Source organism: Dermacentor silvarum, chromosome 1 (genome assembly GCF_013339745.2).
Source record: "Dermacentor silvarum isolate Dsil-2018 chromosome 1, BIME_Dsil_1.4, whole genome shotgun sequence".
Taxonomy (NCBI): domain Eukaryota; kingdom Metazoa; phylum Arthropoda; class Arachnida; order Ixodida; family Ixodidae; genus Dermacentor; species Dermacentor silvarum.
This window is the reverse complement of record NC_051154.1, coordinates 381278972-381301694: the sequence shown is the minus strand read 5'-3', so window position 1 is coordinate 381301694 and position 22723 is coordinate 381278972. Positions and strand designations below refer to the sequence as shown.

Sequence of the window (22723 nt, the reverse complement as noted above, 5' to 3'; positions counted from 1 at the left end):
GAGAAACATAGACGATAAATTTGATGCAAAAAATGGTAACAAAAAAGGCCATGTCTCGAGATTTACAAAAATTGCCAAAATAGTCAGGAGGGAAAAACTGTATGATAACGCAAAGGTGATTGCCTTGCTATATAAGGCCCGTGCCTGCTGCCTGAGGACAAAAACATAGCGAAACAAATATGCCCCACAGGCTGAGCCAAGTGTGTTCTGAAAAAAAAAAGGAAATGCCCAGAACCGACTCTGCACATCGCAATGGTATGCCAAGATATTCATCCGGCGAGACCCATAGGGAGTACCTACATTCCAGAAGCGTTGGATTTTAATGAAGATGGAATAACTGGTCAGCAGTGAAGATAAGTAAGAGACGATTAGAGTACTGGTGGAAGATAAGCAGGGAAGAGATTGATCGAACCGGGATCATTGCAAGTGTAGGTAATGATACAATATAGTGATACAGGTTTTAAATACGAAAGATCGAGATCAGATAGGATAAAAGCTAGACCGAGAAAGACGTAGTAAATCCTGAATAAATCAAGCAGACTCGGGGACTATTTGTCCCCGTCCCGTTCAAAAGGGGACGCCATTAAACATCATCACCATCATTATCCTGAAACACCCTTTTGGGGCAGCTTGGCGCTAGGCAGAAAACGGCATGCGGCGCCGCTTGCACGCACTCTTACGACAAAAGCGTTTTGACAGCCAGTTACCGTAGTCATCGAGTGATATGCGTTCATGTTTGCTTGTGCGCGCATGACGCCATGCTGGTTATTTAGTTAGTATATATGTTTACAAGTTTATACGGCCGATAAAACTACTATCCTTACTTTGTATAGCTGTCCACTAATTTCCTATCGCAATCGATGCTTCGCCTTTCAGGCGAAACTGCGACTTTTTTACTGTTGTAGAATAGAACAAAAAATGGGAAAGCAACCTTATTAAAAATTATTAAGTGGGTCTCATCCCCCGCTCCACTTAATAAATGTCTGACTTCTAATGATTGTTGGTGATTTTTATTATCATTTTAGCTGAATTTTATAGTAAATATTATTATAGTCAGTGGGGTATTAAAGCGATAACTTTCTTTGGCTCTTCTCTCCACTTTGTGGTTTCCCACTTTCTGGCCAATCATGGCCAGCTTGGGACCACTAGATTTCAATGGAAACAAATAAAAAAATAAAACATAGACATAATTCAGAGCGATGAACATGGCACAACTTGACTAATGCCATTGCCTATTCCCCAAAGCACGAAACAGCTTGTCAGGATAATGGAGTTTTTTTTTCTCACCAAAGCAATAATGAAACTTTCACGCACTTGTCAGTCTCATTTGATATACAAAACGCTGCATGTACTAATCTGAATTTTTTCGTTTTGTGATTCCCAAGAAAGCGTGTTGCGAAATCAGCATATGCATGGAATATTCTGCAGTGGTTAGCAAGATGGCTCGATCCCGCCAAAGCCCGCACCTGCACACGGCGCTCCCTCATGTGGGCCAGACAGGGACGTGTTAATGAAATTGGTGTTTAACTTACCTTTTTAAAGAAAACTCTGTTTCATGTATTGAAGCACAATAGTAACTGGAGCAGAATGCATTTCGTCGGACGTTTAGAAAATTTATATTTCGAAACTGGTCCAGTACAGAGAATTCGTTCCAAGTGGATACGCCTTGCGAGCTCTCTAGCTACAATTCTACAATACAATATGTGCAGTAAAATAATAATTGAAAAGTTCATTAGCGTAATTATGTTAATTATTTATCTAGGTATTTCGATTTCTCGTAGCACTAATGGCCACCTCATCGAATAAGTTAGATCAATGGTTAGAATTATGCTATCTGCCACAGGCAATATTTAAAAATTTTGTGCAGCTAAATAACAGGTTTTATATACTTACCTGTACCTGTACCTGTACAGTACCCAGATCAGCCATGTAACCTTCAGTGGAAGTAGTGATGAACAGGATGCAGAAGCTCCTTCTATAACTAGCGATGAAGTTAGGAGGGCCTTGCAACACATGCCCCCGGGAAAAGCGGCAGAAGCAGATTGGATAACAGTCGATTCAATCAAAGATGGAGAATACATTATGTTTGAAAAACTTTCGGCTCTTTATACGCAATGCCTCAGGACTTCATGTGTACGAGAAAGCTGGAAGAATGCCAAATATTTACGAATCAATAAGAAGGAAGACGTTAAAGAAGTGAATATTTATAGGCCCATGAGCTTGCTTTCAGTATTATATAAAATATTCAACAAGATATTTTCCAATAGAATCAGGGCAACACACGACTTGAATCAACCAGGAGAGCAGGCTGACTTCAGAAAGGGATATTCTACGATGGACCATATGCAGGTAATCAATCAGGTAATAGAGAAATATGCGGAGTACAATCAACCTCTCTATATGGCTTTCATAGATTATGAAAAGGCATTTGATCCAGTAGAGATACCAGCAGTCATAGAGGCATTGCGTAATAAAGGAGTACAGGAGGCATACGTGAATATCTTAGCAAACATCTACAAGGATTCCACAGCTACCTTGGCTCTCCACAAGAAAAGTAGAAAGTTACCTATCAAGAAAGGGGTCAGGCAAGGAGACACAATCTTTCCACGCCAATGCATTTCTCCGCAAAGTTCGGGAATTAATATCTCGAAACTGGTGTCATCCCAAGAATTCGTTCCAAGTTGATCCGCCTTGCGAACTCCACGGCTACAATTTGTAAATTGAAATATGGGCGATCAGGTAATTAGTTAAAAACTTAATTAGTGCATTTTTGTTTATTATTTGATTATGCATTTAATTTCTTGTGCAACTAATGTCTGCCTCTCGAGCAGACCAGCCCATGAACTAGAATTGTGCTATCTGCCACAGGCAACCTTTAAGAATTCTTGAAAGTGTTCGCTGAAACACCCTGTATACATACAGCGTGTTTATCTTTAAGTATTGCGGAATTTTTCGAAATAGCCTGTGGCAGGCAGCATAATTCTTATCATTGAGCTGGGTTATTCGGTGAGGCGGACATTGGTAGCACGAGAAATCTAAACGCATATTAAGGTAGTTAACAAACACTGACTAATGAACTTCTTAGTTCATTACTTTACAACACATATTGCACTTTACGAATTTACCACAGCTAATATCCGCGATGCTTTCCTATATATATATACAGGAAAGCATCGGGGAAATTAGCCGTGGTTGAAAATGAAATCTAGAAAATAATAAAGAAAAAGGAAGTGAAAATGGACGCGAAAAGATTACTTGCCGCCATTGGAAACCGAACCCACACTATATTTATATCTAATATTTACATTTATACATGTTTATCGTTTTTCCCTCTAGTTTTCATTAAATGTGCACACAGTCTTCCGATTGTCACTCTGCGTCCGAGTTTCTTCTCATACATAATTAATGGTGCCCTGTTGACATTGCCCGTTGTTCTTTTTCGCTACTGCCAGAGTCTCCGGGCGCGGCTCATGCTAGAGGCTTGTGTTGGGCGAAGTAGCTGGCATACTTTGAAACTTTGAAGTTGCACAGCCCTCTCACGAACACCTGGTTCAATACTCATCCGCTTCGGCACGTAGGTAAAAAGTCCTTCGACGGTCAGAGTGCAATGTCTTCGACGGTACAAAGTCTTTTACCAATGTTACTCCAAGAAATCCGGGTGCACAACAGGTTTCGATATGTCAGTCTGACAAATAATTATATTCGTCATATATCTATCGGATACATTAAAATAATACGGGACAACAACGTTTAGGGTGTACGTAAGCAAGGTAATTGACATCCTCACAGCGCTGTTTACGTTTACGTTCATCCAGGGACAGGAGAGTCATTTTTCGGATTGTCGTTATCAGATGATTGCGAGAAAGCCACTAAAGAGCGGCCACTGTTATACCCCGTAAAACGTATATCTTTTTCGCTGGTACATTTCATCAGCATTAAAACGTGTTCAGTGCTCGCCGAGACACAGCACGCTTGGCCTTATACAACCGCGCCATATAGCTTCTCGATACAAGAGACGCGCCGCGAATTTCCGATCTTTCTTCATCGTCAGGTGTACTCCGTTATGTGCGGCTTTATTATTATTATTGCACAAGCACGCGGTGTGGCATAATTCAAATGAAGATATAAAGGCCAATGTCCTGTATAAAATCCAGGAGCGGCCTTTAAAAAGAACCATGGCTCCATCGGCGAAGGTCAGGGAGACGACCGGGGTATTGGCCCAGGCTTCGCAGATGACGGGCACGGGCAGTGCCTCCTGGGGCGGTATTCTGTAAGAGTCTACCTAGTGGACTGTCTATTTCGGCGACCGTTGATTCGCTGCTGCTTGACGTGCAGGAAGGGACTGGCTGGCACCTTCCTGCACGTCAAGCTGCAGCGAATCAACGGTCGCAGAAATGGCGAAATGGACAGTCCACTAGGTAGACTCTTACAGATACCGCCCCTGGATAGCAAGCCTGCTTTATGACGTCATGCTACGTGCATCGAAATTCCCATTGCCATGCCGGGCGTGACAAAAGCGGTGACGTCAAGACGGCGATAGTGAAGAGAGCACGATGAGGAAAGCGGATGAGAGTGCAGCGTTACCAAGCGGAGGAGGAAGGTATAGCGAAACTGTGATAAGAAAAGCGTAATGCCGCGGAAGACGGGCTCTGCGGTGACGAAGGCTACGAGATGGCGCCAGATTAGCTTTGAGTCTTTGACGTGCAAAAAAAAAAGTTGTCGCAGTTTCACCTGAAAGGCGAAGCATCAATTGCGATAGCAAATTTGTAGAGAGCTATACGGAGTAATGATAGTGGCTTTATCAGCTGTATAAACTTTGACATGGAGCAGCACCGGCAACACGCAGAACTGTTGTCGACGCCGTCGGCGTTTTGCCCGCGTTCGCACAAAATGCGTGCGGCGTTGGGGACTGTTGTCGGAACCTCTGATATAAATAGGCACTTGGTGCCGCAGCTAAACGTCGCCTCCCTTCCCTCCCCCTCCCCCCACGGCCTTTCGCGCGTCGGAAGAAGGCGCGTTTGCTCTACATATATGGTGATTGTAAAGGAGGAAAGAGATGCCTACTTCTGCAGCCCTTAAGGGAGCACGGCGCAGAACGCGCGTTTGTTCTCCGCCGTGGGTTTACTCCCCGTGAAAGCTCGCGTCCCTCGCGCCCTTTCAGTCGCACATACAGCGTTCGGCGGCGCGCGGCGACGATTTCATCTTCATTTACGTCATACGGAACCTCACGGCGACGGCGACGGCAACGGCGACGCCGACGGCAGAAATCTGCTTTGGAGCGTCCATATAACTGCTATCGCAATAAAAATGTTTGCCAAAACTGGGACGCTCGCTCAAAAAATAAGAGCCATGTGCTGTCATATTTCTTTTTCGAGAATTTACCGCACTATATTCAAATGTCACATCAACGCGGTATCCGTTATTTATTCGCGTAAATATTTTATTTCCCGCACGTGCAATTTCCACCCGTTAGTACGAGCAGCACGGCGATGATTATGATGATGATGATGATGATGATTTTGTGGCATTCCCTTTGAAACAAGGCCGTCACAAATAGTCAACTAATTGACTGCAGTTAATCAGGCAGGCTATACATGCTTTTTATTCTAGCATTTTTGCATAGAACTCCTGAATCTTTTTTCTCTTCCTCAAAACTTCTGCTGAATACTTGTACTGGGCATTAACTGGCGTACTTGATGTCTATGTTTCATCAGACTTATTGTTTCTGTTCAATAGAAAAAATGTCACAGTTTCGCCCTAAGGGCGAAGCAATGAATGCGATAGCAACACAGCAATCTCATACGAAGTAAGGTGAGCGGCTTTGGTAGCAATATGAATTGTAGTAAACATGAGCTGATTAAGTAAGCAGGTGTGCTGCGGCTTAAGTAGACCGACATGAAGAGAGACTCGATGACCACGAGAAGGCGCGTGTGAAACGGTGGTGTTGATGAGAAGCGCTTCCCGTGGGCAGCGCGTGCGAAGGCATACACCTGTAGCGCTGCACTGCCGATCCGGGCAGCATTGCATGTGTAGCATGCGTTGGAAAATGTGGCCCGACTATTACTAACTGAATGAACAAGCGTGGTGTGAGCGCGCACAAACATGAATAGATCACACTGAATGACTGCAGACAACGTCTGTCAAGACGCTGGCAGCAAGCGCATACGCCGCAGCGGGCGAAGGTACAGTCAACCACAAAAGTTTGCGGACCACGCGAGCGCGTGCCAGACTGCCTATCCGCGCCACCTAGCGGTACGCCACCTAGCGGCGACAGGGGCGCTCTCCCGGATATGAGCCCTCTTGGTACTCGCCTGCCTGTTAATTTTTTATTCCCGTGCATGACATTGTTAGTTCGTTGTGTTGACGCAGAGCGCTGTCTGCGATAAGACCGCCACATATCTGGCTTGATAGCAGTATCGGAGCAATCACTGCAACCTTTGTCGACTGGTGTGCCAGTGGGTAGATAAGTTTCACGAAGCGCTGCGACGATTTTTTTTTTACGCGACGTTTACTGGCGCACTTTGGTTGGCAGCTTCTTGGTCCAATGAGTGTTGCTGCTTCTGCGTCTTGAGAGAAAGGGTAGGGAGGTGTTTCACTGTCATCAAAAATAAAGAAAAAGCGGATGCATAGAAAATTTTCTTTCACACATAGGCGCATCTTCGCATCAGTCGCTGAAAACGTAGTAGACTTGCTTCAGGCCACGTGGTGATTGCCTATTTGGAAAGATGCCGCTGCGTGTTCCACTTGACGAAAGAAGGCACATTGTGTGTTTATTTATAGAGGGAATACCTCAGCGCGAAATCTGCCGCCGAACCAACAGGAGCCGGACTGCCGTGAATAGGATTATTCAAGCTTTCCGCGACGATGACAGATTCACAGATATGGAGCGCAGTGGGCGTCCAAGGGCCACGACTGAGGAAGAGGACCGCCTGATTACGGCCGCCATCGTGGCTGATCCTTTTCAAAGTGCAGAGGATATCCGAGAAGCGCTCTCGCTCACGGTATCGTCTGAGACTGTAAGAAGAAGGCTGAGTGAGCTTGGCCTGCAGTCTTTCGTAGCAGCACAGAAGCCCTGCCTCTCAGACAGCCAGCTAGAAGAACGACTCATGTTAGCTACAGCAATGAAAGATTGGACAACAGAGAAATGGGGCGATGTCATCTTTAGCGACGAGTCAACTTTTTCCACGCGCTGGGACCAACGGAAGCGGGTTTGGCGTCCACTAAACTGCAGGTGTGTTTACAGTGTATTGGCAGTTAATTCACGAAGCTAATTCTGCATCACAACATGTTTCACGTAAAATGAGCTTTTGGACATTACGAGATTTTTCTGTAGTGGTATTATGTTGAAAACATTAACGATTGTTTCATAGTACTACTTACTCTGAAGCTAATTAAAAGCTGCCAGTGGGTCTTTCAGTACTATCTAATGATGTTTGCACGTTTTCTATTGCAACTCTATAACAGCATTATAAAGTTCATACGCAAGAGGAATCACAACATTTTTAGACGCGCCGCTGGAACCCAATTGTATGCTATTTCTTGCAGATATCTGCCTAATTACACACAGAGTGTTCTATCCAGTGGACGGTGTTCCGTGAGCGTGTGGGGAGCAATCAGCAAAGATGGCCTTGGTCCCCTTGTGCGTCTGGAAGGGCCCTTCACTGCGTCACGGTACTGCGACGTCATCACTAGACACCTCGTTCCGTATGCGCTGGACGGTCCCTTCAGCGACGGCTGCTATTTTTTTCAACACGACCGCAGCCCGATCCATAAAGCACGTATCGTCCAGTCATTGCTAGAAGAACATGCTGTTTGCCAGCTTGAGTGGCCTCCATGTGGCGCCGACTTGAATCCCATAGAAAATGTCTGGGGCATGTTGAAGAAACGGCTGTCCACACGAGCCAACCGCGGCCGCACGGCCGATACGCTGTGGCAAGCGATCGCACAAGAATGAGAAAGCCTGCGCGGTCGACCGGAGATTACTGAATCTTTGTACGAGTCGATGCCCACACGCATCAATAAGGTGCTAGAAAACGGCGGACATTTCACTTCCTACTAGATCATTGAGAGACGTATGTTTCATGACACTTCTGTAAATGTCTTGTGAATAAATTCATCCCCTTCAGACACGAATTATGATGCACTGTCTGCAAATGCGTCAAATGCGCATGGCATCATTTCAAGACGCTCACTATTACATTCCAAGAAAGAAGACGAAGCAATGTGCTGTTTTGTGCGAGTTTCAGTAAAAAAAATTAATTAGCGTATAACTCATTATCTAATTATTCTGAAATCCGTCAGCTTCAATGCTTGCATAAAAAGAATCAACTATTAGGCCCGAAACGCATGCACACTTGCTTTTTCGGTTGTATTCGTGTCGACCGGAGAAAAAAAATACTCTTGACGTTGGTCTTGGAACGCGGCACGTCGAACGATTGTCTAACATGGTAGTGTCTCCAGCAAAGTGATCATCTGCAGCAATACGCAGGACAATGAAGTTAACTGACCGCTAGTTGTCCCATCAGGAAGCGGACACGAATGTGCACACTGAGTTTTAGGTCATTTGAAGAAACACGTGGCGTGGGACGCGGCTCCGAAGTTCGAGTCCCCAAACGAGGACGCCGTGTCGCAAAGGGTTATAAAAAGAGTCATCGCACCCGATTATTTCTTATTTTTCTAAATGTAACCACTATAGCAGCGCGGTGGTTCGGGCTTTGCGCAGCAAAACCTGGGCGCAGGCGATCAAATCCCGGCCGCTACTGTCACTTAGCGATGGGGGAGGAACGGAAAAATTCTGCCTACTGACTCAGCATCTGTGTCCCATGGCTGCCTCACCGCTCACTCACGCACTCACGAAAAAAAAACAAAACATACAGCGTGGCTACGCGAAAATAGAACTGATAACAGCCGAAGAATACGCTATCTGATTACTTGTACTGATATTCTGCTCTCAAAATATAAGCAAGTAGCCCTGGCTAACAAAGAGCGCGTCACGTTGAAAGAGATAGGTAGAAAATATTTGCGCACAGTGCGAAAATAGACAGGCCATAGATTTAAGGAGGGATGCGTCTTCAACGTAGCGCTGCTGTCGATCGCTGGTGACGTAGCGGAAGTGTCGCGAAGAGGCTCTTGGCCACTTGCTGGCGTGGTCCGCAAACTTTTGTGGTTGACTGTACGTGCGGTCTGTTGCTTCAAGGGAAACTGAGCGGCGAATGCACAGCGCATAAAGGTCCGAGCCGCTGGAGAGAAGAGACGGTGCGGGCGAGCGACGAGTGCGGTTGTTGGCAGAGTATAGAAGTCCAACTGAACAATGTCCAACTGAACACCGCTCAGCGGCGTTCAGTTGGACATTGGTGCTTTCGCGTTCGCAACTCGTAAGTGCTTAGGTGCCCTCGGATTTTCAATCCAAAAGCTTCATTATGCCAAAATCTTCGGTGTCGGCGTAACCGAAAGATAGTACCAAAAATAGCCGACGGTGCACAGAGTAAAAACACGTCAAAGAATGCTCGGATTGACGTAGAAGTTCTCAACGATGTTCCTGTAAACAAAGTAATGGCTATGAAAAGAAAATTTGGTACGTTTCGGTCTCGGTGGGAATCGAACCCGCGCATCAGGGGTGCGAGACGAGCGCGCTTCCCCGACGCCACGGCGGCTATACGGATGTGGCTGTCTAAAGGTGGGCGTAGTGCGTCCGTCATTGTACATGTCACGTCGCAGCCATCTGGCTGACTAAAGGTATGGCCCAGTGCGTGCGTCACTTGGCATTCCCACACATAAGCAGTCTTAAGAGTCTTTGCCGAATTTTTCTTTCTCTGAAGATTTGCCGGAAAAATGGAAACAATCATCCTGTTCCCGGACAACTCTGTTTTTGCGGTGTGCGCTAAAGCGTATGTGCTTACTTTTGTAGCTGTTGACCGTTGCGCGTGGGAAATAGGCGTACCAAAGCGCCCGACAAGAGGGGTTCACACAGGGCAGACTAGCCGCGTGAGAAAAAACGCTATCGTCTGCTGACCCTATTTGTGGCAGTTCTTTCTGACCGCTGCATTAGGGAATTGTAACGTGAGCTTGCGAATGGTAACCATGACACTCCCTCAAGGTCGGGAAGCTACCTCAGTGGCGGTCTGCTGCAGTCTATGAGAGAGAGGAACCTTATTGGCAGAAAGGTAGAGAAGTCGGCCTGAGTGAAATGTCGCTTGCCGGCTGCTACACGCTGTGGAAGGGGTTTGTGGAAGCAACAGAGGTGTGATGTGAGCCCCCAACAAACGGTGGAATACGCTTGCCGTCTTATTTTTTTTTCCAGTTCTCTAAAACCAAAGTTGAATTCCTTTACAAACGGAGCATCGGTGACTCTCATTCGCTGCAATCAACTTGTGGACTTTCTCCGAAATTCCTTTTGTTTATGCTTGATTTTCCAGGGGTCACCGAAGAGCGCCTGTCAGTGCTGGAGGAGAAGCTGAAGATTATGAAAGACTTATATTCTGAAAACGAAGGCATTATTGCCAAAGTAAAGGCCTATAAAAATTTCTGGAATAACTATACGGAACTGGAGAGGCATGCCAGGGACCCATCTCGCCTGAAGAACCGAGGAGCTCGCCTCCTCATTGAGACAAGACAACGGCAGCGGCTGCAGAATAAACTCACGAGGGTATGTGCCTACCGCCATGGGGAATAGGGTGTCGTATGCAGGAGTGCGGTATGCTGCGGGCTAGTTCATATGGGGAGGATATTGTCACATTCTAGTGAAGCCGAAGAATCAGTTGGTGCAAAAACTGCGAGTTACGAATTGGTCTCTTTGTTTAGCAAGCGAACTTCTGTCCAGAAGCACAGTAACACTCAAAGCACTACAGTAATGAAACCGAAATTGTTGGTCGTCAAAATCAGACCTTCTAGAGAAGGGCATCACATATTTACATATGAGTCATCGCGCGTTCCTGCGTCATCACTGGTCCGGCCATACGTTCGAGAATGTACTCCCTTATTGATGTCGCGCAAGCACTCACTTCAATGAACTATATTCCTGTAGATTCGGCGACAACAATATAAGAATTGGAAATATATTGAGCTACAACGTAGCCGGTAAAATATGATCACTTGGAAAATGGAAACAATGTGTGCGTGTGTGTCGATATTATTGTTCGCATTACCCAGATAACCTAAACCGATGTGAACGAGATAAAAAAAAGTTTGTCATGACCAGGCACGCACTAAATATTAAATTATCTATTATCTGTTCTTGCAGAAAATATTTTTATTAAAAACGACAAATTCTTTAAAATTGCGTAATTACGTACTCATTGTGAACAACTTTCGTTCTTGTAATTTGAGCAGTTCGTTTGTTATTTTTTGTTCACAGTTGATGTTTATGTTTCCATGTTCCCGAGTTGTAAATAGGCATGGCCACAGAATATATCACCGTACCCCTTACACCAATAATTGGAGTTGATCCGGCCAGCCGTAATGACTGGCGAGAGTAAGAATCAGTAAGCAGTTAATTGTTGAAAACAGTATAGTAACAACAGTGCTTCAAGTAATCCAACAGAAGGTTGCACGAAACAAACTAAAAAAGGTAACTCTTATGCTAGTGGCTTTTTAACACTGTTCTACTACTGTTATTACTGTTTGTGGAAGCCCAGCCGAAGTGGAAATTTGTGTTGTAGAGACACAATGACAGATGTTCACCTCCTTGTAGGACTACATCGAGTCTGTGAAAAACCACTCAGGTCCCTTTGGCATGCATCCAGCAACTCTTATCCACATTTTTCTGTTTTCCATTTCTCATCATTACGGAGCTGAATCAATTTCGTATGCGTAAAGACATCTTGGTGTTGCCAGATTTAAGTAAAGAAGGGAAATTCCAACCTGATTGCAACGGCGACTGACCTATATGATCTGCTGAAAGTAGTGACAGTCATATGTTGCTGTCTGTAGAGCCACCAATAGACGATGTTGCGAGCCTCAGTCAGATACAACTGAGGCCTGTTGTAATGAAGCCGAATTTGACACAAAGACACCTTTGTTATATGTAATATTCTTTTACGCATAAACGATGATATTGGTGAAATAAAATTGTAGTCAGGTGCATGTGAAATAAACGCAAGCGTGATGCCTACGATAAGTTAGCAAATGTGCTTTCCAACTATGCTAAATATGAAAAAGTGTTTTCATGTCTGATGTTCGTGTAGAAAGTTCACGCATAGAATCCATATTCTGGAAACTTTAAGGCTTACTGAAGGATTCGGGAAATCCAATACGTTCTGAAGCAGTAAAGTGTTCATCATACAGTGGACTGGTTAACCCAATTCTTCCGTTAATTCGAATCCTGCCGAAGTCCACAGCCAGCAGTCATACATTTCTATGGGCCCTAACTTTCGTTATTTCAATCCTGAGACTAGCCTTCGCCGGATACTTCAAGATTGGCTAATCAGCACGCCCGTGCATGATTCCAGTGCTGACACCGTTGGTGACTCGAATAGCAGCACCGTTTCTCTTGGCGGCGCTTAGGGTGCAGTGAATGCGCAAGCACACACCATCCCCATTTGAAAATGTCCGTATTTGTGCGGTCGAGAAATATTTAAATGCGAAAACGGTAATTCACAAGCATTTATTATCGTATTTACGTGATTTTAACACGCTCCTTTATTTTCGAAAAAAAAGGTAACGAAACCAGCATTGTGCTCGCGACAGCCTACCGCCATTGCCAGCCTAGCCAGTGCCATCGCCATTTCCATCACGAGAGAGCGAACATTGATGGGGATAGAATAAGTTCCCGCATAGCATGATAATAAAGACACGCAGCCATCAGTCAGATTACAACCGCAGATTCAAACAATAAGATTACTGACACGTTAAGCTAGCAGCAACGAGTCGTGTCACGTGTTCTTGTCCTCCTTTAGAATTGCATGTGTCGAAGCACAAACTGGCCGCGTGGTTTGTTAGGTCTGGGCCACATCCCAATCGGTATTGTTGCAAAGTTAAATATATGCAGAATACAAAGGGGTATCGACCGTAAGGGGGACCACATAATCTGATGCTTCATAACATCGTTACAGCTATCTCGGTGGGATGGCGATGGCCATTAAGTAATTAAATTTACAATCTGTAAAGGTAAAGTTCACCGGTTTTGTCCTTTCCTCATTACCAGAATCGGAAACACACTACGTTTTTTTCCGCAAGAAGACAGTGCGTGCTTGATTTTTACATTTCTATGGCACTCTAACGCCATTTTCACGCTAGTTTACTGCGTTGAACCCATAAATATTTCGTACATGCTTTATTAGAGGGCCTGTTAGAACCGGGAAAACACTACCCTAATAACCAGTAGAGTGTTGTGGCTTTTTTTGCTTACTATTAATTCGATCAGTCGGATGATTTGACTGCTTTTGTTTGTCTAGTCAAGAAAGCGCTAACAGAAATCAACTGTACTGAAGATGGAGAAAAATGGGGTGAAAATAAATTTTCGATGAACAGAATTGATTGGCACCTGAAGGGCAACTGTCGTGCGATTGATTCTATACCCTAGTCCTTTCAACCGCTTCAATAGCCAATGTATCATCATTCCGCCTATGGCTTAACAGCTGTTTACCCGTATTTAAAGTGCAACCACTGGTACTTATGCAGACTCTTTCGATTTCTTTGTTTCTTGAATTCAATTTTTACTGATGTCACTGGTTAAAAAGCATGGCACGCATTTCAGTCGCGGTGAAGTTGGTCTGATGCATTTGCAGATGGCCTTGAGAAGCATCGTGCCGCAAAATAAGCACGTGAGCACGATGTAAATATTGCGAGTAGTGCAATCAGAAGGTAGTATTGTTGCTCCAGCTTTAGCTATATTAGCAAGAACAATGTAAGCAGGCACATGAAACGCGACAACCTTTGCTCCTATATCGTAAAAGCTTGAACAATACCGTCGCCTTGTTAGCACATCCCTCGGGATGTCGATTGCATGCTCTCCAGTGTGTTGATTCTTAGTGCGCCACTCTTCCAATGTGTCGGGCCCATACAGTTTTTCAGCTCGTGCTAGACACTTGCATAACCCCTCTGCACTATGTGGTAATTCTGGCGTTTTGAACAATTTTAAACTTTGCTTTCAGCTGAGGAAGGAAATTGAAGATTACATCGCCCTCTACAGCGGTAGGAACGAGATGTTCCCACTGTGGAGTGCGCAGTTCCTCGCCTACCTGGAATCCCAGCAGCACGCACGCGCTGAAGAAAAACAGCGGGAATGCCTAGAAAGGGTGAGGGCACTTGCAGTATTTTGTCTTCGTTGCCTACTTTTCACAGTTTGCTCGAGCGTAGTGCTTCATGCTTGGAGGGCAATGCCGAAGAAGCTACGCCAATAGGGCGATCAGAGCAATTTTGTTTCGCGCTTTTCGCATTGCAGCTGTTTTCGCTGGGTGATGCTTTGTGGTGTATTATTGGTTGACGTGTAAAACTGCAACTCTTGGACGCAAAGTCATTTCGAATCGCACATTATTTGCCCTCCCATATGCTCCCAGGTTGGGAAATACCAAATTTTCATCGCAAGTGATACACTGTGATTGCTTTTTGCAAAAACGTTTCACTACACGTGTTCGTCCTCAAATAGGTTAACATCCGCGATGCCGTCCTTGCAATATTTCCATCATTATATGGAGCACAAAATTATGAAAAATAATGTTACATTGAATTGCATAGTGCATTGTTATCTTTCTTTCATATATGCTGCATTATTTTCGGTCGCAAGTTTAGGCACTGAGAAAAGTCGCTCTAGTCTTCGTGGCACTCCCTGTGTCATGTTGGATGCTAGTGACTCGACTGGAAGTGCTCGAACAGCTGTCGTTTTCGGGTTACCAATTCACCTCAGTAGAGTTGAATTGGCTTGCAGTAGGTAACCTATTTAAACAGATTAGAAAACGTACCCTGGTGTTCTCGCTTAGGAGCCTTGTCCATTGTCGTCGACAATAATTGAAAATCGTATTGGCCAGCAGGAATGTTGCATCCGGTCCCTCAAAACGCTACATTTGAAAGTATTTAGGAGGTTACTCTAAGGTTCCTGGGGTATGCAGTTGGTTACAGGATTTACACTTGCTTTGGTCGGTGTTAGTGCACTTGGTTTAAAGAGCCACTGTATTGCTCTGACTATAAATTTTTCCGGAGTTGTATTTGCCATCGGTTACTTGTCTTAAAGATCTGTAGTCCTGAAGTCATATGATACCATTTTGTGAATGATCTCCGTTGTTTATGCATAGGCCATAATGATCTTGATGGCACTTTTCGGGCGAGAAAAAAAGGAAAAAGGCTTTGAACATGCCTTTTTTAACAGCAAATCTAATAAAATGATTCCGACAGCACTGTATATTAATACACTTAAATCTCGTTATACCATAGATGAAGGTGGAAGATAAATCATTTCGTTATATTTATTACTTCGTTATATGTGGCCTTAGCCGAGAAATGAAGGAGGTCGGCCACAAATCAATAACTTGTATTAAGGACGAGAAATAGCCAACGCTTAGCTGCAGTGTTTTACACTGTGTCACAAGAGGAGAGCGCCACTACTAAGGTTCCGTGTCTTCTCCAAGTAATTGATCATTCTGTGTCGGGGGTCATGCTGCGCGGTCGCCGAGAAGAGCCGGCACTTCGTCGTCGTTGTCCGACGCTGGCGTGTCGTCTGCTGCACGGTGAATCCGAAGCTGCAACGAGCTGATACACATCTATTGCATTGCTATATCCATTATTGCCCTTTCCTCTAACATAAATTAAATGGGGTGCACAACTTCGAACATGTAAGGAACACGGCTTTGCGGATCTCCAGACTGCCGCGTGAGCACATAGTCGAAGAAATTTTAATAAAGCAGCAAAGTTCATAACACCCCACGTGACCGCGTAAAGACAGCTGCCTTCTGCGCCAGCGTCACGCTTTCTGCCCTCTTTTATCTTTGGCTCATGCCGTGAAATAGGCAAAACGGCAACGCGAAAGTTCATTGTAATTCAGATGCACGTGGCACACGAGACGCCGGGCGGACTATGCAGTTGACGCCTCTGACGTGACCGCAGGCCTTGCTGTGTGAACCAGGAGGCCGGGCGAACAAACCTCGCCGTATCGACTTTGCACCTGCGGCGATGCAGTCTCGTAGGCCACGCCTTGTATTAAAAGAGAGCGAGAGAAGTGAATGCGTCTCGGCATTTTGTACAACCAAGCTAGCTGTGTGCATGCAACGGCTCACTATAATCATCGCCATGTACCTCTCTCTTTATGCGGCGTGCTGCGTAGGCTGAAACAGCTAGGCATGGCATCTGAGATTGAGCCGGAAAACGACATATAGATTGAGCCGACACGACATATGCCATATGCAGGCTTAATCCATTCAAAAATCATGCTCGACAACAGTACTGATAGTCAAAGAAGTCATCCTGATGATATCAAAAATATTTGTGTAAACGACGTGTTCTGAATTTTTAAGAGACGACCTAAATTTGCAAACTTGGTTTCGTACCCGGCTTTTGAATGGGAGCAATGTTTTCTCCTTTTCAGTCTAAAGGTGATTTAGAGTTAGCAAAAGAGTCTGTGAACACTGATGCTAAATATCTATATGTGCTGTGTGGAACTGCGGAGTGAAGCACGCCTTAAGCTTTTCAGGTTCGTGGACTGATAAGGTAGTTCACGCAAATATCATTGCATACTTAAATGAAACAAAGATGATTTACAAGTTTTACCAATCAGGAAAACCTGCAAGTAATCTATGAGAAGTCTATCGGCACACGAGTTCCTAAATTTTTTTGATCATTTTCCTTTTTCATTAATATGGCAGAGGTTGTTAAGCTTGTTTGATTCAACCGGTATGTATAGTAGCTTCGGGTATTCTTACTATAGTGCGTAAAAACACGAAGCTTGACATAGCGCTAAATTTTCCATATTCTACGAGTACTTCATCACCAGGTACTTGAGGTTACACGCTGGTGTATACGTGTCACAGCAGTGAGGTAACAATCCTGAATAAAAAGCAACACTGATCTTCCGGCCATGGTCTCTGATATTATGCTCGCGCTGTAAGTTATAGTGTAACTGTTTTCTTTGTGACAATTTACCACCTAATTGCGTCCTATGATTGTAGCAGTTAACGTAAAATGCGATTTTATATCCAATGAAAGGTTCCACCACAGCCGTTAAAGTAAACATCTAATATTCCTGTCGCACGGGAAGGTGTCTTTTAACTTGTATTTTTTGACATTCAATAAAAGTCGCAGTTTCGCCCGAAAGATGAAGCACCGCTTGCGAGAGCAAACTTGTGGACAGCTATACGAAGTAAGGATAGTAGTTTTGTTGGCCGTACAAAGTTGTAAACATAAGCATACTAACTAAATTAACAAGCATAGTGTCAAGGGCGAACAAGCAAACTTGAACACATCTCACTCGATCACCGCGGAAACGCGCTGTCAAAATGCTGGTGTGAGTAAGCGCAGTCGCAGCAGCGAGCGAATTGACCTTCGTCCCGCGGCTCGCAACAACGCTAATTAAGCCGCGAAAACACAGCGCAGGACGGACTCTGCCTCCGCCGCAGATGGCTTTCAAGATACAACCGCCTTGGCGGGAGCGCGTGCCATAGAACGTGGCCTTACCCTCTCCCTACCCTCCCTCTAGAGTCTCGCGGAGCCTCGCAGTCCGGCGGTCACGCGCTGTCACTCGGGAGGCGCGCAGGTAAACGCCCCTCCCCCCTTCCCTACCCTCCCTCCGGAGCGTTGCGCGCGACTGGAAGACGGAGCGCTTCCTTCCCGCTTCCCGCCCTTGCGTGCGCGAGATTTAGCCGCGATCGGCGGCTCACCCGCCCACGGTTTCACTCGCACATTGAGCATAGACAAGAAAACCATGGCCAGACGACGCTGCTGCGCTAAGGTACCAGTATACAGGGACCTTATAGTGCGCTAAAGTCACTGGAACCTGGAATGTACCGCAACCACCGGGGCGCACGCAGTCAACACTGCCCTGTTGTTGCCAGATTTTTGCCAACACGTCTCTCTGGTGGCAGCCGCTTAGCTATGCAGCTTCGCTTTCAGCGATTTATATTATCGCAAATCGAAAAATCGAAAAAATCGCAAATCTTTACGCGAAAGATGAGATGGTGCATCGGAAGATTTTTACAGGCACCAAATTGCATGCGGCGAGGCCAGCGAACTGGCACTCGAGCGGCCGTTCTTTCCTTTGTTCACCTTCCCGATAAGTATTTTTGTGCTTGGGATGCTATCCAAGGAGTATACTAAACTGTTTGACAGCCTGCATAGCTAGGCAACATTACTCGTGCTTCAAGCATTTTATACGTCGCATGCTTACGTAAAACTCGGTTTTGTTTACATAGACTGTTTTACCCTCGTAGCTAACCCGTAGCTACTCGACGCGTTGCTGAAAACGCGACCAGCTTTTTCTCGGGCTTTGTAGGCTTGCTACAGTAAAGAACTGCACGATGATTGTCTTCATAGGCCTTGTGAAATCCACAAACAAAACCATGTTTCGCTTAGCGAGATACGATATAAATTACATGTATTTGAAGCATTCAACTGTGCGCCACTCGTTCTAAATGCGAAACGAACCCGATGCTCGTGCGTCACACATGATTTTTTAGGCTGACTAGGTGTCAAGTGCTGCCAAGCAACGTTTATAAGCAAGCATGTAATTGCTTTCGAACGTGGCTACTGATTTACTCGCGCTAGAAACGATTGATACAGATCAACTTCGACCAAGATAAACTTTTCCTAAGTGCAGCACAAGGAAAGATATGCTACAACAAATCTACCCAGCTCACGTTCCCGTTGTTTGAAGCAGTAATAAACATCAACACACCATAAAATTATATTTTAATATTCGACATTGACAGGTCGATAGATCTTTATTGCAGTGGTTATCTCACGACATTATGTTATTTTTGACACAGTATCCGCAATCCGACACTCTTCGAGCCACATTTTGTTCGGTTCTGCATATTTCTAAACTTCTCGATCCTCGCTTTGTTTGCGCAAGGTGAATTGCAGCCTTCAAAGCAAACGCGTGAAGAAGCTTCGATCTCGATCACATTATATGGCATTTAGGCAGATCCATGATACCGCAAAAGTTCTCAACTTTGCGATATAATCGAATTCACGTTGTGGGAGTGAACTTGTCGCGCATTATTCGGTGCAGCGAGATGTCACTGTGCTTGCTGTCACTCATTCCGCTAAATTGGGATCGCGAAAAGAGCTTTGCCGGACTCCCGGTGGTTACTGCACCCGAAAGCGCAGCCCCCGGGCATTTCCTTTCGTTTCGTTTTAAGTCTAGGAAAGTTCCATATGCCATAAATTACACAAAATGCAAAATCCAACCTCGTCGATGGCTCATAAGGGCGGCGTGTGCGAGCGGTGCATTTGTCTGCTTGTCCGCTCCGGCACGGCGTGGACCATCTATGGCGGAACGTGACCACCTGATTGCAACTGACCAGTCGGCGGCGCGATGGCGAAGAGAAAAGGGTTGCGGTACGTTCCGGGTTCCAGTGACTTTACAGTGTGCCTGCTGACAGCGCCCCCAATGTGGAAACGTCAAGTAGCGCGGTCGCGCCGTGGAGTAGTCTCCGCTTTGTGTACATTGTTTCGCCCACACTTTCCCTCTTTGCTCGTACTCAAGGCGCTTCGCGCACCCCTGTGTCGCTTCGTGTCCGCTTCACATCGTTTTCGACGGTGGCAGATCGCCTACTTGCGGAGCAGCGATGCAAAGATTGCAACGTGGTTTCGAGAAGGTTGCTGACGCCGACAGCTTTTTTACGTGTCGGCAACCTCCAAAAACAGGAGCGTCTGCTTCCATACGTGCATGGCGTGGAGCATGGAACAGTGAAAGCCAAGTGCGTGTAGCAGGTGTTCGACAAGATCGTATACGACGTCGAGTTACAGGAATAGGCGAGTTCAGTTTTTAGTCACTTTTATTTCTCTATGATGCAGTCACAAAGCGGTCATGTATGCTTGTATAGATGTGCAAAGATGGTGACGATTGCAGTTGGTCTCGTTGGCAGCTGGGCGCACATACACGGCTGCTCTCATGTTGGCTCCTACGAAATGTCATTAGCACTGTGAGCACGGAAAGAACACATGCATTAGGCACAAATAAGCATGGCACTACCGAGAAAGACCCTCTTCCCATCTTCAGCAACGTGGCCTACCTTATAGCTCATTATACCCTCTCAGCCTTAGGTTAAGGCAAATCACAAATTAGGATGTTTGTGGCAAACTGTACACGCTTTTATTATACGGTGATTAAGAGATACCAGTACCTGTAACTTGCGCTGCCTACTTCTTGGCACATGACATCATTGCATGGCACGAACAGAACTGTATGAATATAACACTAAATCAGTTTCCGTCACGAAGCACACAAAGGCCCCAGAGCACACCAGCCAAAACTTACATCTATACAAAATTGACAATGTAAGCACTACATATGCGGATAATGCCTTATATCATGCTGTATAAATATTTAATGTCAATGATGTCTTATTCAATGCAGATGTTAGTGTCATTGCAACTAATTACATTAGTGAGCCAGTTCTCTTTTCACTGCTCGGGAAAAATGGCTCGTACGGATTGCTCCGGGAAATGAGCCCAGACCACGGTAACCAGCGATTACCTTGTGACCAGCAGCACGAGCGCAAGCATTAGCGATGCATGCCTCGTCAAAGCAAATCTAGTTTCTCGTCGGGCTAATGCCCCCACCGCTGTAAAGGTAAGCTCGCACCGATGGCCGGTTACTACACGAAACAAACATTCCTGGCAGAAATAGTGAAGCAGGAAGAATGTGCAATTTGGCAATTGCTATAAAACATGCTTGGATATTGTGAACCTAGAAAGCATGGCCAAGCAACAAACATAACACGCACGTTTCGAGCGGCTGCTTTCCGATTTGCCCCTTACCGACGCACGCGACGACCGCGGCTTGCATTCAATACGGATTGCTACCACACAAAAGACAAGTATCGCGCGGCCCCTTTCGTAACCCGCACAACTAGTAATTTAGGTTGCAGCGTTTGGGAAAGTTAAATAATTCTCTTGAGCCCGTCCTTGCCGATCGCGAGCGAACGCACAGTACAATCAAATAAATTCGGGGGTTTTGCGGACAAAAACCACGAAATCATTATGATGCATGCTGTATTGAGGGTCTCAAGAATAATTTTGACCACCGGGATTCTTTAGCATGCACAAAAAACAAAGTACACGGTAACAAGGGTGTTCGTGCATTTCGCCCCCATCGAAATTCGGCCGCCATGGCAGGAAATCGAGCTCGCGTCGTCGAGCTTAGCGCCGCAACGTGTATGCATTTACCGCTATAACCTAATGCGGTGGATGTCACTGTACATTTAAACTACCCGACACGGCTCAACAAACGGTCATACGCAGAAAACAGGCATATTACTTTTACGTTTCGTCGAAGGGCTGTGATAATACACGCGAACTAAAGTAAGTGACTTACATGACTCAGGGCACTTAAGTTCTCCACGCTTGTCGCCTGTCCTTCTCGTACCACCTTCCCGGAAATCCGGAATTCTGTAGAACTTCACGTGTGGTATTCGTGTTTCAAGGCTGTTGTGGGAATCAACGACAGAGGAGTATTGTGTGCTACCTTTCCTCGTTGATGCCGTCGCGCTCGCAATAGCCGAAACCACGCGCAAGAGCGTTCGCGCCGTTCAGAACTCGTGCGCGTTCTGGCACACCGACGATCTTCGACATTTCCATCGGTCCTCTAGGGCAGCATTTGGCGCTGGTGGCACGCGGGCCTACTTTGGGTTGCTTTGTCTATACGGCGCGCGGCGACGATTTTATCGCCCGTGGACTTTACACGACATCTCACGCCGACGGCGACGACGACGGCAGAAATGTGCTTGGAGTATCCGTATAATTGCTATCGTAATAAAAGCATTTGACATTAGGTACTCATCGGCGTTGGCTTCGGTTTCGACAAGCCTCAATCCATCATCAAGGTCATCCCGGGCTAACTGCGAAGCTGGCACTTCTTCGTAGCTGCTATGTCTCTATATACAATCATGCTCCCGTGACATGCATAAACTTCGCCTACAACACTATTTGTATGGCTCTATGTTTTGTAACCGTTGTTCACCAGCTTTGGCAGCAGGTGGGTTAACGACATTTTTTATGCGAAAGCGTCGAAATGACTTATTGAGCGAAAAATCCTCCGTCTGTCGTCTGTAGTCGCGAAACGGCAGGTAACTTCCCATTGGCTGCGACGCCATATCACGAGCGCGCCACGAAGGAGTAGAGCGGGTGATTGGGAATAGCTGCTGCTGCTTTAGAGCGCCAGGTGTTGCATGAGGGCAGAAGGCACCGCCGCGACGCCACGTCACCTTCGCTATCGGAAGCCAGTGTTATCCGCGCGTTCCTTGTCTGCGCAGCCTCTGGCCGGCGTTCTGACGGTGCCTCGGTAATGCCAAATCAAAACACACCAGCGTCTCACTGCACTCGCTTCCCCGCAAGAAGTTCATAACTCGATGGACCGCCCAGCGGCATTCAATTGGACATTTATGCTTTCGCATTCATAACTAATAAGGTGTGCTTAGGTGTCCTCGGATTTTTAGAAACAACACCTTAGGAGATGTGGGCACCTTGCAGCTAGTGGGTGTGACGTCAATCGCAGAACATGACATCTGGAGTTTTTCGTCTGTTGGGGACACCACCAAAAATCGGAGGCCATTCCCGGGCACCGCTGTGTTTCAAAGTA

At 45.8% G+C, this 22723-nt stretch overlaps 1 protein-coding gene across 1 annotated transcript in view; it reads left to right on the top strand.

Moving 5' to 3' along the window:
• LOC119445944 (protein regulator of cytokinesis 1-like) overlaps window positions 1-22723 on the top strand; it is a 60860-nt gene that overhangs the window by 24614 nt on the left and 13523 nt on the right. Inside the window, exons 6-8 of the mRNA XM_037710247.1 lie at window positions 10416-10645; window positions 14091-14234; window positions 16514-16520. Of these exons, the coding sequence (XP_037566175.1) occupies window positions 10416-10645; window positions 14091-14234; window positions 16514-16520 (381 nt within the window). The remainder of the gene's footprint in view (window positions 1-10415; window positions 10646-14090; window positions 14235-16513; window positions 16521-22723) is intronic.